The sequence below is a fragment of the Macaca fascicularis genome, chromosome 11 (genome assembly GCF_037993035.2).
Source record: "Macaca fascicularis isolate 582-1 chromosome 11, T2T-MFA8v1.1".
In the NCBI taxonomy this organism is placed as follows: Eukaryota; Metazoa; Chordata; class Mammalia; order Primates; family Cercopithecidae; genus Macaca; species Macaca fascicularis.
This window is the reverse complement of record NC_088385.1, coordinates 12,446,235-12,460,497: the sequence shown is the minus strand read 5'-3', so window position 1 is coordinate 12,460,497 and position 14,263 is coordinate 12,446,235. Positions and strand designations below refer to the sequence as shown.

Below are 14,263 nucleotides of genomic sequence, written 5' to 3'. Positions count from 1 at the left end.
TAAGAAGGGCAAGGGAAAGATGAGCGTGGACTTCGCGCTTTTGCTGTTTTCTCAATTCCCAAGGTGCCATATTTTGAGGTAGCATTTCCTGCACCCCATTAAAAGCATAAAAAGTTTCCTGGAGGCCGAGGGCTGTGGCTCACGCTTGTAATCCCAGCACTTTGGGAGGCCTAGGCGGGCGGATCACGAGGTCAGGAGATCGAGACCATCCTGGCTAACACGGTGAAAACCCGTCTCTACTAAAACTACAAAAAATTAGCCAGGCGTGGTGTCGGGCTCCTGCAGTCCCAGCTACTCGGGAGGCTGAGGCAGGAGAATGGCGTGAACCCGGGAGGTGGAGCTTGCAGTGAGCCGAGATTGCGCCACTGCACTCCAGCCTGGGCGACAGAGCGAGACTCCGTCTCAAAAAAAAAAAAAAACAAAAATAAAAAACCAGAAAGTTTCCTGGAGTGACGTTCATGATAATTATTACTGTAACTTGGAAATGGAATTTTTGAAAATTTTCATCTTTCTGTAATTGTGATCTGTAGGAATTTTTGGTAATGAGCATGTATCATTTTACAGAAAATAGTAATTTTTCTTAAAAAAATTGGGAACTCATATATTAGTATGTAAATCTTAACAGCGGTTTATTTTGGGAATTGCTCTTCAGAATATGTATCATTAATTAATCTATTATCCCTTGAAAATTTCTGGGTTTTCTGGTGCCTCAGGCGGTAAAGTGTTTGTGTAACCCCACTTATAAAATATTATATTTTAAAACAATTTCAATTGGATGACCTACTTCTCAAAAAATAATTTTCCTAATAGATAATTTATGTTCCAACAACCTCTAACCACTAAACCCTTAGCAGTTCTTTCTTTTCTTGGCAAACTGTAAAGACAAGTTTATAAAATTAAACTTGTCTTTAAACTTAAATTCGAAATATATATGGAGAAATAATATAGAATAATATTTCCTGTGTCTTTCAATCTAGAAATAAAACTTAAATTATAGCCACCTTCAGGAAAACACCAATGAACAAAAAAAATGTCTTTCAACATCTCCTTACTGATGTTCGTGATTTTAAAAAAGGGAATTAGAATGTTGAAAGTGTGTTTAAAATCACTGTTAGGTTAAATAATGTTTGGCTTAAAGGTGTGTTGATTTCAAAACCAGATTGTCACAATGCCTAAGAGAAATAAACTTTTGTAAAGAAAGCTGATGTGTTACATTCACTTGTCCAGTTGAATTTTCTCATTCAGTGATTACACGTGACGTCCAATGATTGAATTTTGAAGGTCTCCTCATGGCACTTTGTGCAAGAAACATGGTTATGAAAGCTGCCACGTTATTGAGGTACTCTTTAATAACATCATCAGTGTTGGTAGAATTTTATGCAATAAATGAATGGGCTATTACTGGATATATACTCAGGGAAATATAAATCATTCTACCATAAAGACATATGCACATGAATGTTCATTGCAGCACTATTCACAATATCAAAGACATGGAATCAATCTAAATGTGAGTTTATAATAGATTGGACAGAGAAAACGTGATACATGGATACCATGGAATACTATGCAGCCATAAAAAAAGATTATGTCTTTTGTGGGAACATAGATGGAACTGGAGACCATCATCCTTAACAAACACAGGAACAGAAAACCAAATGCTGCATGGCCTCACTTATGAGTGGGAGCTAAATGATGAGAACTCATAAGCACAAAGAAGGGAACAACAGATACTGGGGTCTACTTGAGGGCGGAAGGTAGGAGGAGGGAGAGGAGCAGAAAAAAAATAAATATTGGGCACTGGGCTTAATATCTGGGTGATAATATAATCTGTACAAAAAACCTGCATGAAATGAGTTTACCTATATAGAAAACCTTTACATGTACCCCCGAAACCTAAAATAAAAGTTAAAAAAAAAATGGATGGGCTTGAGACAGGAAAATGTGGAGATGAATGTTCTCTTATAATAATTTGACTCTTGGACTCTGGTCCTAGCTGAGCAATAGATACAAAATCTGGTGAGATCCATTCAGTTAATTGAAAATAAGGCAGAGCAAGGGAAGCCCCAGGGATGGGTGGACTTGGTTACAGCCTGTTTGGAGCTGATGGCCAGCATGCCCTTCCCTAAGAAGGTGCAGTGGAGGCCTGTAGCCAGAAAGGCGACACCAGTATTCTGAGCAGCAACAAGTTCCAAGACTTAAAGAAGTTTCTTACTCCTTATATAGGGAAGCACAGAGACGATACACTTGGGCAGGAGATAAGAACGGTATGAAATCAAGAAAAGAAGACAGACTTGTCAGAAGCTAGAAAGAAGAGGACCTGCTACAGAGCCTAGATTCAGGCGATTGTTGGAAGACACCTTCCAAAATCCTCTTCTTTGCTAGACTCTGTCTTGGCTCCGTGTCCCTGAACTTTCATATAAATACTTAAAAATGAGGCAAATGTAGCAAAAGGTAGTGAATTGCTTTGTAAATTCTGGGAAGAGGACCTGAGACTAATGTAGAGAGAAAAGGCACTTCAGCCAGTAACGTGAGTTAAAACATTTAAAACTACTTATTTTTATTTATATCAGAGTAACAAATACTTATGAAGTCCTTTGAAGTGCAGCGCACAAGTTTCTCGTGTGGGGCGGTGGGTGTGGCCATGTTCTTGTCCTTCCTTCTTTATCCATTGAAGTTATGCCTTCTGTTCTTAAATAGATTTTCCTTTGTTCAAAATATTTATTCCTAGCCTTTCACAAATCCGAAAATAACTGAAGAAACAGGTAGCATCATTCCAATTTTGCCTTGGGTTTGAAGAGTCCCTCATGGTGGCACAGTCCTCCAGGGTAGCTATGTTATTGGGTTCCCCTACATCCCAGAAGCTGAAAAAGAATGACATAGGAGACTTCGAATCCCAGCAAAAAGAGGTAAAGTAACCTCATATACCAGGCAAATTGTGTTTGTGTTGTTTAACCTCACAACAGTTTTGCGAGGCAGGTATTATAATGTCCATTTTATTGAAGAAGAAAAGGAACCTCAGGAAAGCCAAACCATTTGTCTAAGTCACAGTTTGTGAGTACTGAAGCTGAACTGGATCTTTCTGACTTTCTATTCTGTCCTGTTCCTTTGTTCCTTTTCTATTCTGTCCTGTTCCTTAGCTATAGAATGACAAGTTATGGGGAAGATTGATATTCTGATAGATTTGTTTTCTTCACACTCATATCTCATATCGGCTTGGCTCTCTTCATTCTGCACAGAGCGTGCATTAACTTAGGTGCATCCTGCAGTGGTGTTCCAGTGTGGTTGTGAAGCAGCGTTTCTAAGTGTCAGAGTATCTGTGTTGTATTCTTAGAACTGCTCATTCGCTAAATCCCTTAACTTTTCTGAGTTTTAGTTTCCTCAAATGCTAAATACAGATTAACAATTAACATTCTAGAAAAGTGTAATTTAGGTAAAATGAAATAATAATAAAATAATAAAACTGAAATAATAAATGAGAAAAGAACTTTGAAAAATTAAAAATGCTATGCTTTATTAAGAAGAATACTTAATGGATGCTGGGCTTAATACCGGGATCATGGGATGATCTGTGCAGTAAACCACCACGGCACATGTTTACCCATGTAACCTGCACATCCTGCACATGTAGCCTGGAACTTAAAATAAAAGTTGAAGAAAAGAAAAAAGAAAAAAACCTTACTCACTAACAAATCATGAGAAACAATATATATAGCAAAATATTTTATGTATCAATTAATCAATCAAACAAAAAAAGCATATCCACAATTTTTAAAAAAGCTATGCTCTAATGATGTGAGGATATTATTAAGGAGAAAAGACGCATTGTCAAGAGATTCTCATTTTTCACTGCATAAGAACCTGCTGTCTTTCTCAACTTACTATTTTTTTCCTCATTTCCTTCAGTTTTGGGGAATAAGACTCTTAATTCCACCTCTTGTCTCTTTTGCATTCTCAGTGAATGATTCTTCAGTTCATTTTCATTTATTATTTCCCCTTTATTCTTGAGACAATCCCAGGAAAGGAGAGAAGTGAGTGCTTGTACTTCTCCTTCGTCTTTTCTACCTCAGCTCTTTTCTTTCCTGCATTTAATACCACCAAGAATGGACCTGATCTGTTGCAGGAAACAGAACGAGGTTTCAAGAACTCCTCTCAATAGGAGAGTAATTACCTCAGAGACTTTGTCAAAGGTGTGCCATCCACCCAGTGCCACTGACCCTCGACCACCTTGTCTGACAGTCCAATAAAAAACTCTTTCATTTTAGGTTTCTTATAGGCAAGGAATTCCTATGGAAGATACAAAATAAAAGGAGATCAGTTATTTCAGTTCTGAATAAACGTTGCTGGTAATTCTTATTAAAAGAGATAAGAATCTGGAAGAGATCCTAGCACTTTGGGAGGCCGAGGTGGTGGATCACCTGAGGTCAGGAGTTCGAGACCAGCTTGACCAACATGGCGAAACCCTGTCTCTATGAAAATTACAAAAAATTTTGCAGGCATGGTGGCGGGTGCCTGTAGTCCCAGCTACTTGGGAGGCTGAGGCAGGTGAATCGCTTGACTCTGGGAGGCAGAGGTTGCGGTGAGTCGAAATCGCGCCACTGTACTCCAGCCTGTGCAACACAGCGAGACTCCATCTCAAAAAATAAAAAAGGATCTGGATGAGAAATGACAGATAAATGAAACTGTAAGATCATGAGGATTATCTACTGATTTTTTTGGTGGTGAAATACACATAACATAAAATTAAACTGACAAAAAATAACCTTCAACAGAAAAGGAGATCCTCAACAATTCTTTCAAAGTTAATCTACTGTTATTGGTGGCCAAATTTATTGAATATATCTAGTGCAAAACATTATTAATCACAGCTTAAAGAAAACGGACAATATTTGCTTCGCTTCTTGCATATAATATGTTCATAAACATAATGATTAGTCTAAAATTAACTTCCAACCCTCTTTTTTCCCCTTGCCTAATTAAAGGAACTCCACATGGAAATTCCCTTTTTCTTAGGTTCTTCTAGGAAGGAAAATAAATTAAGGTAGGCAGTGACTTTACCGGAATGGTAAGAACAGCATGCATTTTAGTACATTCATTAACCACAGTCATTGGGGATCAAGCATTGAGCATATGTATGAAAAGAGAGGTAGACCATGTGGGGAATGTTACATTGGCATTGGAGGACTGCAGCTACCTGCTCCTCCTGTGAGTTGATAATCACCAGGTGAGCGCCCATGGCTGAGCAGTTCTTTAAACTTGATGTCCAGGGAATGGTGTCAGTAGAAAAGAAGTAGCAGCTAGATTGAAAATACTCCCAGTTCGATGGACAACAGTTCTTGACTGAACCTAGGATGAGAGATGTTTCAGTGAGTGTCCCAGGTGAACCAAATAAGAAAACCCAAAGCTTCATCTGGCCCCATGGAGTCCTCATTTAAGTCAGAAGCCTTGGAATCACTTGCTCATACCCCACATCTTAGTATCTAAGACTTTAGATAGTTCCAATGTCAAGAAACATCAACAGAATTTTTTTGGTCTTTTGAATATAATTCTCGTTCTCTGGATGTCAATGCCAGGAAATGCAACTATATGTGCAAGCTATCTTAGTTATGCTATTGATATAGAACCTTATTATCTGTTCTTAGACTACTAATGTCAGAGAAATTTATGCATTTTATTTGGGTGACCCCCAAAGAGCCATCTCTTATGTTTCCTGAACAATGTATCCTCAATCAAATCTCCATACTGTAGTATATAGATGTGTTCGATTTCTTAGAATTACAGAACTTTTGCCTTTGAGGTCTATTATAAATAATTCATCTAACTTCTCTCAATTTAATGGTGAGAAAATTATAGCTCAGAGAAGGAGGCCACTTTTTTAGTGTCATGTAGCATTTTGCTAAGACTTGGAATAGGATGACATACAAGAGCATAGAGTATATTTGTGAGATATTTATACATTCTCTACTCCATATGTTTTTTTCTCCTTCATCTCATTTCGGAAGTAGGTGAATGAAGTACACTCCTGGGAATAATACCTTCCACTTCTGGATTTACTGTTCAGACATACCTCAAATGTATTATAGAAGTTTACTATAATTTCCCCAAGACTTCCTGCTCCAATGCTAATTGCATCTCCAAATTTCTAGGATTTTACATTTTGCTTTTGAAAAATAAGACCTAATCCAACTATATTTCACCTGTTCCAAAGTCAATCTAGAAGCCAGAAAATGTTGCTATGTAAATTTTGATGTTCACCTTTGGGACTATTATACCTGATCCATCATTGTAGCAGGACAGCTCTGTGAAATTCTCATGTAGCTGAAACTTTTTCTCATGACAGGTTTGAAAGATGTGATATGTCACTGTAAAGGAAAGGGTATAATGTTTGTTAGTCTTATTTTGGTTAAAAAAATCAGTTCCATCAGTTTTGTATTTATAACAAAAGTGCCAATAATTATCATGTTTTTTCTTACAACCTGCTTTTTCTCATGACCCAGAGAAAACAGATATGTTTGCACTCCCTCTTGTGCCAAGTCCACTCTCTCTACCCTTCCTTCCAAAAGTAATTAGTCATGTCTCTGGTCCCGACCAGTAGTTCAAGCTCTGAGGCAGAATCTCCTAGAGAAGGTTATACTAATAATAGAAGCTGAAAGAGGAGGACTCAGGACTGCCAAGGAAGTGAAAAATGTCCATCATGAAAAGTAAGTCACAGGTGATTAAAATTCGGAAACAGTTCCCTGCTTGTTGAGGTTTCTGGTTTGAGAAATAACCTAGAGATTAATAGAAAAAAAAAAAAAAGAGTGAAATAGAAAGACCTTTTGAGGGAAAAGAGAATGTACAGGCAGCATGGAAGAGTTTTCACCTAATATGCACCAGGAAGAATTAAATTGAATTTGACCTTCAGAACCCACCAACACATCTGGTGATGAAACAGGCGCTGAGAAATAGGATGGGGATCCCAGAAACAGTCCATAAGAACATTTGGGAAGAGAAGCATCCTCTCTCTGTAGAAAGAATGACACAAGCATGATCAATCTTCCCTAAGCAAGGTACAAAAGAGCCAGAAGAGATTCTTTTTATTATTATTATTATTATTATTATACTTTAAGTTCTAGGGTACATGTGCATAACGTGCAGGTTTGTTACATATGTATACTTGTGCCATGTTGGTGTGCTGCACCCATCAACTCGTCAGCACCCATCAACTCGTCATTTACATCAGGTATAACTCCCAAGGCAATCCCTCCCCCCTCCCCCCTCCGCATGATAGGCCCCAGTGTGTGATGTTCCCCTTCCCGAGCAAATCAAAACCACAATGAGATACCATCTCACACCAGTTAGAATGGCGATCATTAAAAAGCTAGAAGAGATTCTTGTGCATCCTTACTTATTTCCTTCTACTTCTATTGTCTGTATTGAGTAATCCCCAAATTTCAGCATGCGTCAGAATCACTTGGAGGGCTTATTGAAACACAGATTGCTGACCCTTACTCCCAGAGTTAGCAATCAGTAGAGATTGTATGGAACTAACAAGTTCCCAGGGGCTACTGCTGCTGCTGGACTGAGGACCACAGGATTAGAACCCCTGGAGTAAGACTCTGACTCATGAACTCAGATATACAATTTTTCCTTTCTAAGTCTCTCAGTTAAATTTTTTTCAATATTTTCTAAGGCCACCTTTCTTTCTTTTTCTTTCTTTTCCCTTTTCTCATCATTGCTTTTCTTGTCTTTCTCCTGATCTTTTTTTTTTCTATGTCTCATTTTTCAAGCTCTTTGTAAATTACGTAAAATATTAACAGTTATCTAGTAGTTCCTCTCTTCCTCCCATTACACATTTTACAGACAAAGAGCGTTCCAGAGAAGTGAAGTGATTTGCCAAAAGGGACACAATGCATTGCAGAAAGGGTGGAAACAGTGTGATAGTTCTCCCTTAACTAGAGTCCAGTAGGCTTTCTGGTATAAGAAATAGCCTTCCAATCTCTCTCTCTTCACCGTCTCCTTTTTTTTTTTTTTTTTTTTAACTTCAGTGAATACTTTTCTATGGTGCTATCTTTCACCATATTTATTACTTGTTCCAAAAAGAGATCTGTGAAAGAAAAGGAAGAGTTGCAAATTTTACCTGTGCCTTGTGATTCAGATGATGTTGATGAATTCATTTTTTTCTCTCTCTTTGGCTTTTTGTTTCTCTCTCTCTCTCTCTTTTTCTCTCCCTCCCTCTCTTTCTTTCTCCTCAGGGGTGTTTTGTTGGTAAGATTCAGGGAGAATGAATCTTGAAAGATGAACAATTTGTCTTTTAGGAAGTTCAACTCCGATAGACGTAGAATATTACTTGTTCTGTGGTTATACATTAAGTCAGGATTTCCTTTCTTGCATAAGGAGAACAAGGAAGTTTATTGGACAGCATGTCAGTTCTCTTCACTCCATGAAACAACGAAATGAGGAAATTATGAAATGGTAAAGCATCAACACAAATAGACTGCCCATGGGGAAACAGGAGAGTTTTTAAAAATCTTGTTTTGTTTTGTTGGACCAAATGTCTCCAGTTTCTTCAAGGCATAACTCATCCCCTAGTTTTTCCTTGACAATATGGAGCTCACCTCTGCACTCTCAATTTCACTTTGGATCTGTACCATCCACACATTTGGTAACTGAAAAGAAGACTTAGACAGCACAGCACAAAGCTGAGCATATAGTGTGTATATTTAAGACATGGCAACCTGAATTCTTTTTCATCTTTTATGGTTTTTCTTTCTCCTTCATTTGCAGCTCTTGAATATTCTAATGTTGTGGATTTATGTCCCTCTTACCTTGTGCAGACTACTAGGCTGCTACTACTAGGCTGACTACTAGGGTCCACCTCAGCAGGGCAGCCTCATGTGATAAGACCACTTTGAAACTCAGCTTAGTTTTTCACAACATAACGCAGCTTCTGAAGTCTCAGAGACCCAGCAGGTCGTTTAATTCTCTTGTTCTGAATTATTTGGGGATTTTAGTTCTATGTTGCAGCCTACACTGGGAGAAATGTATTTGAAGGTCACAAAAAGCAGTTTCAATTAGACGTTAGAATTCAATGCTTCTCTGGGCCGGGAGCAGTGGCTCACACCTGTAATTCCCACACTTTGGGAGGCCGAGGTGGCTGGATCACTTGAGGTCAGGAGTTTGAGACCAGCCTGGCCAACATGGTGAAATCCCACCTCTACTAAAAATACAAAAATTAGCCAAGCATGGTGGCATGCATCTGTAATCCCAGATACTTGGGAGGCTGAGGCAGGAGAATCGCTTGATCCTGGGAGGCAGAGGTTGCAGTGAGCCAAGATTGCACCACTGCACTCCAGCCTGGGTGACAGAGCAAGACCCTGTCTCAAAAAAAAAAAAAAAAGAATTTAATACTTCTCTGGAAGAATAGTTAAATGTGCCTTCTCCTTACTTAAAGATACTTGAGAATAAGATCACACTGGTCTCAGTTGATTTAAGTTCACAAGTCAGGAGGTATAAGTATGATGTACATGACTTGGTAATCCCCACATCCAGTGACTCCGGATTTTCCATGTGTGAGAAAATATTCTTGTTCTCAAAGGGACTTTTTAAAATTTCAATGTACTGGTCAATTTTCTCTGCATTCTCTGTTTTATAGTAATACAATTTTTAAAGTATCTTTAAATCAGGTAGGTGTATATTATAGAATATACCCATATTTAATATGTGTATTCTCAGCAAATGGCTTTTGATCAGTAAAAAAAGAGAAACTATCTAGTGGATGAGCTATATGAATTATAAAGTGATGAACATAATTACCACAGTTCATCTTTTATTAATTACAATCAACCGGCAACCATCAATATTACTAAACAACTGTATGTTAATTTTTATCAATATACAATTAAGTAGAAATCAATAAATTAATATTTTTTCAGCCAAAATATATATTTTTATATCTTTTGTTTCATTGATTTCCCCCAAATTATAGAAGTAATATGTTTTTGATTAACAATATGAAAAGCATGGGACAAGTAAAAGCCCTCCTAACTATCCTTAGTGCATTCTTCTAAAGTTGACCATGATTAATGATTTCTTGTATCTACTTTGAGATATTTGCTAGGCTTACTTAACTGAAATATGTATAAAATATTGTTTATTCATTTTTATACAAATAGAATTACTCTATGCATACTTTTATGTTTTGAAAATTACCTTTATATTAAATCCATGCTTTTGGAAGTTGATCTTAAATATATTGTTTAGTTTTTTTATAACTTATAAACTAGATGCTGCTAAAGAACATTTAAATCATTTCTAGTTCTCCCTGCTCCTTACAAATGAGGCAATGACTATATTTATATATTTTTTCAGGTGTAAATTTTTTTCACATAGATTTAAATAGTATTAAATAAATAATATTCACATAGCATTAAAATCAATATTTGGCATGACAATCATAATAGAATAAATTCTAAGATATAAAAATAAATATAAAATTTTATCTGAAGGAAATTTTCATTGCAATTTAATATTACAAGCCTTATTAGGTAAGTGTAACACAATGACATTATAGTATAGGAACAGCAATTACTCTGCAGTGCAGCTGGTAAATTGTTTCCATGACAGCTATGCCGCAATTTTTCCTACAAAATAAACAATTTTAATAGTGAAGACATAGAGAAGCAACATATTTCCTGATATGTACTTCACTTTTCTTTAACCCTTTCTTATTCATGCTCTTCTATTAAAAAATTCTCCTTGTATCATTGTTCAGTTCCCACCTATGAGTGAACAATGAGAACACTTGGACACAGGAAGGGGAATATCACACACCGGGTCCTCTTGTGGGGTGGGGGGAGGGGGAGGGATAGCATTAGGAGATATACCTAATGTAAATGACGAGTTAATGGCTGCAGCACACCAACATGGCACATGTATACCTATGTAACAAACCTGCACATTGTGCACATGTACCCTAGAACTTAAAGTATAATTTAAAAAAAAATTCTCCTCGTATCAAATGTAACTTATTCTGTATTTTGTTGAATAGGATTTTGGAATTTCTCTGTCTTTTAAAATGTTGAGGTGAAAAGGCTGATATTATGCCATTAATTCATCTTTGTTAGATGAGAAACACTCTCAAATAGAATTTATATTGAAAAATTTATGCCTAAATCAAAATTAAATAAGTAAATAATTAATTTCATTTAAAAAGATTATGTCTAACAGACCTATTCTACAAAGACTAGAATTATAACTTTTGAATCTATCTCTTTTACTTTTTAAAAGCTGCTTCATTGAGGTATGATTGACATACAAAGCTGTAGATATTTAATATATACAACTTGATGTGTTTGGAGAGAAGCACACGCCCATGATCTCATCTATATTCATCAGGGATATTGACCTGTAGTTTCCTTTTCTTGCATTGTCTTCATTTGGCTTTGGTATTGGGGTGATTCTGGTTTCACAGAATGAGTTTGGAAGTGTCCCCTATTATCCTTCTTTTTTGAAGAATTTTTAAAAAATTAGAATTTTTTTAATTTATTTTTTTTTAGGTTTGGTAGAATTCACCAGTGAAAACATCTGACCCTGTTTCTTTGTTGGTGGGTTTTTTTTTTTTTAATTGTTATTACTCCTTTAGTCTTCCTAATTACAATTGGTTTGTTCAGGATTTCTGTTTCTTCTTGATTTAGTCTTGGTAGGCTGTATGTATCTAGGAATTTATCTGTTTCTTCTAGATTTTGCTGTGCAATTGTTTGTAATAACTCCTTATGATTATTTTTATTTCTCTGGCAATCATTTTAATGTCTCCACTCTCAATTCTGATTTTATTTATTTGTCTTCTTTCTTTTAATCTAGCTAAAGGCTTGTTGATTTTGTTTTTCTTATCAAAGAACCAAATCTTGGTTTCATCATTTTTCTTTTCTTTCAGCCTTTATTTTAGGTTCAGGGGGTACATATGTGGGTCTGTTACATGGCTAAATTGTGTGTCTCTGGGACTTAGTGAACAAATCATTTCAACACCCAGGGAGTGAGCACAGTACCTGATAGGTAGTTGTTCAGTCTTCACCCTCCTCCCACTCTCCACCCTCAAGCAGGCCCCAGGGTCTATTGCTCCCTTCTTTGTGTCCATGTGTACTCAATGTTTAGCTCCCACATATAAGAAAGAACATGCAGTATTTGGCTTACTGTTCCTCTGTTAATTCACTTAACAATAATGGCCTCCATCTTTTTTGCTGCAAATGACATGTGATTTTTCCTTTTTGGAGATTTATCTCTATATTTTATTTGGCCTTGACAAGTGGTATATGTGTTTTACGAAGAACGAAATTTAAAACTTTTCTTTTGAGTATCATTATAAACTCATGATTTTTACAGACTTGAACTGTTTCAATTAGTTATAATTAAAACTTATTTTCGTTATGTTTGATTTGACAAAAACTAACTGATAGTTTTTCCCTTTAGGCTGACTTCATTGTCCTTTTAATGACACTACATATTTTTTCCCTTAATTTTTAGTTGACACATAATAATTGTACATATTTTATGGTACAGAGTGATATTTCAATACATGTATACAATGTGTAATGCTCAAATCAGGGCTTTTAGCATATTCATCATCTCAAACATTTATTTTATTTTATTTTGATAGGGTCTTGCTCTGTTGCCCAGGCTGGAGTGCAGTGGTGCAATTTTGGCTCACTGCAAACTCCACCTCCAGGTTCAAGCAATTCTCCCGCCTCAACCTCCTGACTAGCTGGGAGTACAGGCACGTGCCACCATGCCCAGGTAATTTTTGTAGTTTTACTAGAGACAGGGTTTCACCATGTTGGCCAGGCTGGTCTCGAAGTCTTGGCCTTAAGTGATCCACCCGCCTCGGCCTCCCAAAGTGCTGGGATTACAGGCATGAACCACCAAACCCGGACTGTATTTCTTCTTTCGATAAATGTCTATTCAGATTTTTTGTCCATTTTAAAATAAGATTATTTGTTTGCTTGTTTTCTGTTGAGTCATTTGAGTTCCTTGTATATTCTGGATATTAGTCCCTTGTTGGTTGAATAGTTTGCAAATATGTTGTCTCATTCAATAGGTTGTCTTTTCACTCTGTTGATGGTTTTATGTGATATGCAGAAGGGTTTAGTGTGATGCAGTCCCATCTGTCTTCGTTTTTGTTTCCCATGCTTTTGAGGTCTCACCCGTAAAATCTTTGCTAGGCTAATACCTGAAACATTTGCCCTCTGTTTTCTTCCAGTAGTTTTATAGTTTTGGGTCTTACATTTAAGTTTTTAATCCATTTGAGTTTCTTTTTGTACATGGTGAGAGATAGGGGTCTAGTTTCCATGTTCTGCATATGGATATTCAGTTTCCCAGCACCATTTAAAGAAGGGTACCCTTTCCCCAGTGTATGCTGTTGTCGACTTTGTCAAAGATCAATTGGCTGCAAATATGTAGCTTTATTTCTGGATTCTCTATCTGTTCCATTGCCCTATGTGTCTGGTTTTTTTTTTTTTTTTTTTTTTTTTTTTTTTTTTTGCCACTATCATATGGATTTGGTTAATATAATTTTGTAGTATATTTTGAAGTCAGGTAGTGTGATGCCTCCACTTTTATTCTTTTTGCTCAGTATTGCTTTGACTATTTGAGGTCTTTCGTGGTTCCACACAAATTTTAGGATTGTATTTTCTATCTCTGTGAAAAATGTCATTGGCATTGTAATAGAGATTACATCAACGCATCAGTGAATATACAGGTTCAATCTGTACGTTGTTTTGGATAGTATGGTAATTTTAACAATATTAATTCTAGTCCATGAACATGAGATACCGTTGCATCTTTTTGGTGTCATTTTTGATTTCTTTCATTAGTGTTTTGTAGTTTTCATTACAGAGATCTTTCACCTCTTTTGTTAAAATTATTCCTGAGTAGTTTTTTTCTTGTAGCAATTGTAAATGAGATTACTTTTAAAATTTCTTTTTCAGCTAGTTGGTTATCGGTGTTTAGAAATTCTACTGATTTTTATATATTGATTTTGTATTCTGCAACTTTACTGAATATGTTGATCAGTTCTAAGACTTTTTTGGTGGAGTCTTTAGGTTTTTCTATATATAAGATTATGTTGTCTGCAAAGAGAAACAATTTGACTTTGTCTTTTTCAATTAAAGGAAAAGAAATAAAAAATAAAGAGGAAAATTTTACAATTATTAGAAGCCATATGGGCTCTGGAGAAGGTGGTTATCATTCATTGCAAAGGACACCAAATTGGGAAAAGCTATGAGGCGCA

General features: G+C 36.3%; 1 protein-coding gene across 4 annotated transcripts; it reads right to left on the bottom strand.

Annotated features, from left to right (window-relative positions):
- Nucleotides 1–2,531: 2,531 nt before the first annotated feature.
- On the bottom strand, nt 2,532–8,270 carry CLEC4E (C-type lectin domain family 4 member E). 4 transcript variants are annotated; one of them, XM_005570041.4, is made up of 6 exons: nt 8,120–8,270; nt 6,912–7,004; nt 6,273–6,362; nt 5,195–5,346; nt 4,172–4,287; nt 2,532–2,864 (listed from the first exon to the last, which is right to left on the bottom strand). In XM_005570041.4, the coding sequence occupies exons 1-6, from the start codon at nt 8,154–8,156 to the stop codon at nt 2,693–2,695; spliced, it is 660 nt and encodes a 219-aa protein (XP_005570098.3). In that variant the 5' UTR covers nt 8,157–8,270; the 3' UTR covers nt 2,532–2,692. The 4 variants fall into 4 exon arrangements, with proteins under 4 accessions (XP_005570098.3, XP_065379834.1, XP_045220679.2 ...); XM_045364743.2 differs by lacking the exon at nt 2,532–2,864 and adding an exon at nt 2,874–3,638; XM_065523762.1 differs by lacking the exon at nt 5,195–5,346 and having other exon boundaries at nt 6,256–6,362.
- Between the last annotated feature and the right edge of the window lie 5,993 nt (nt 8,271–14,263).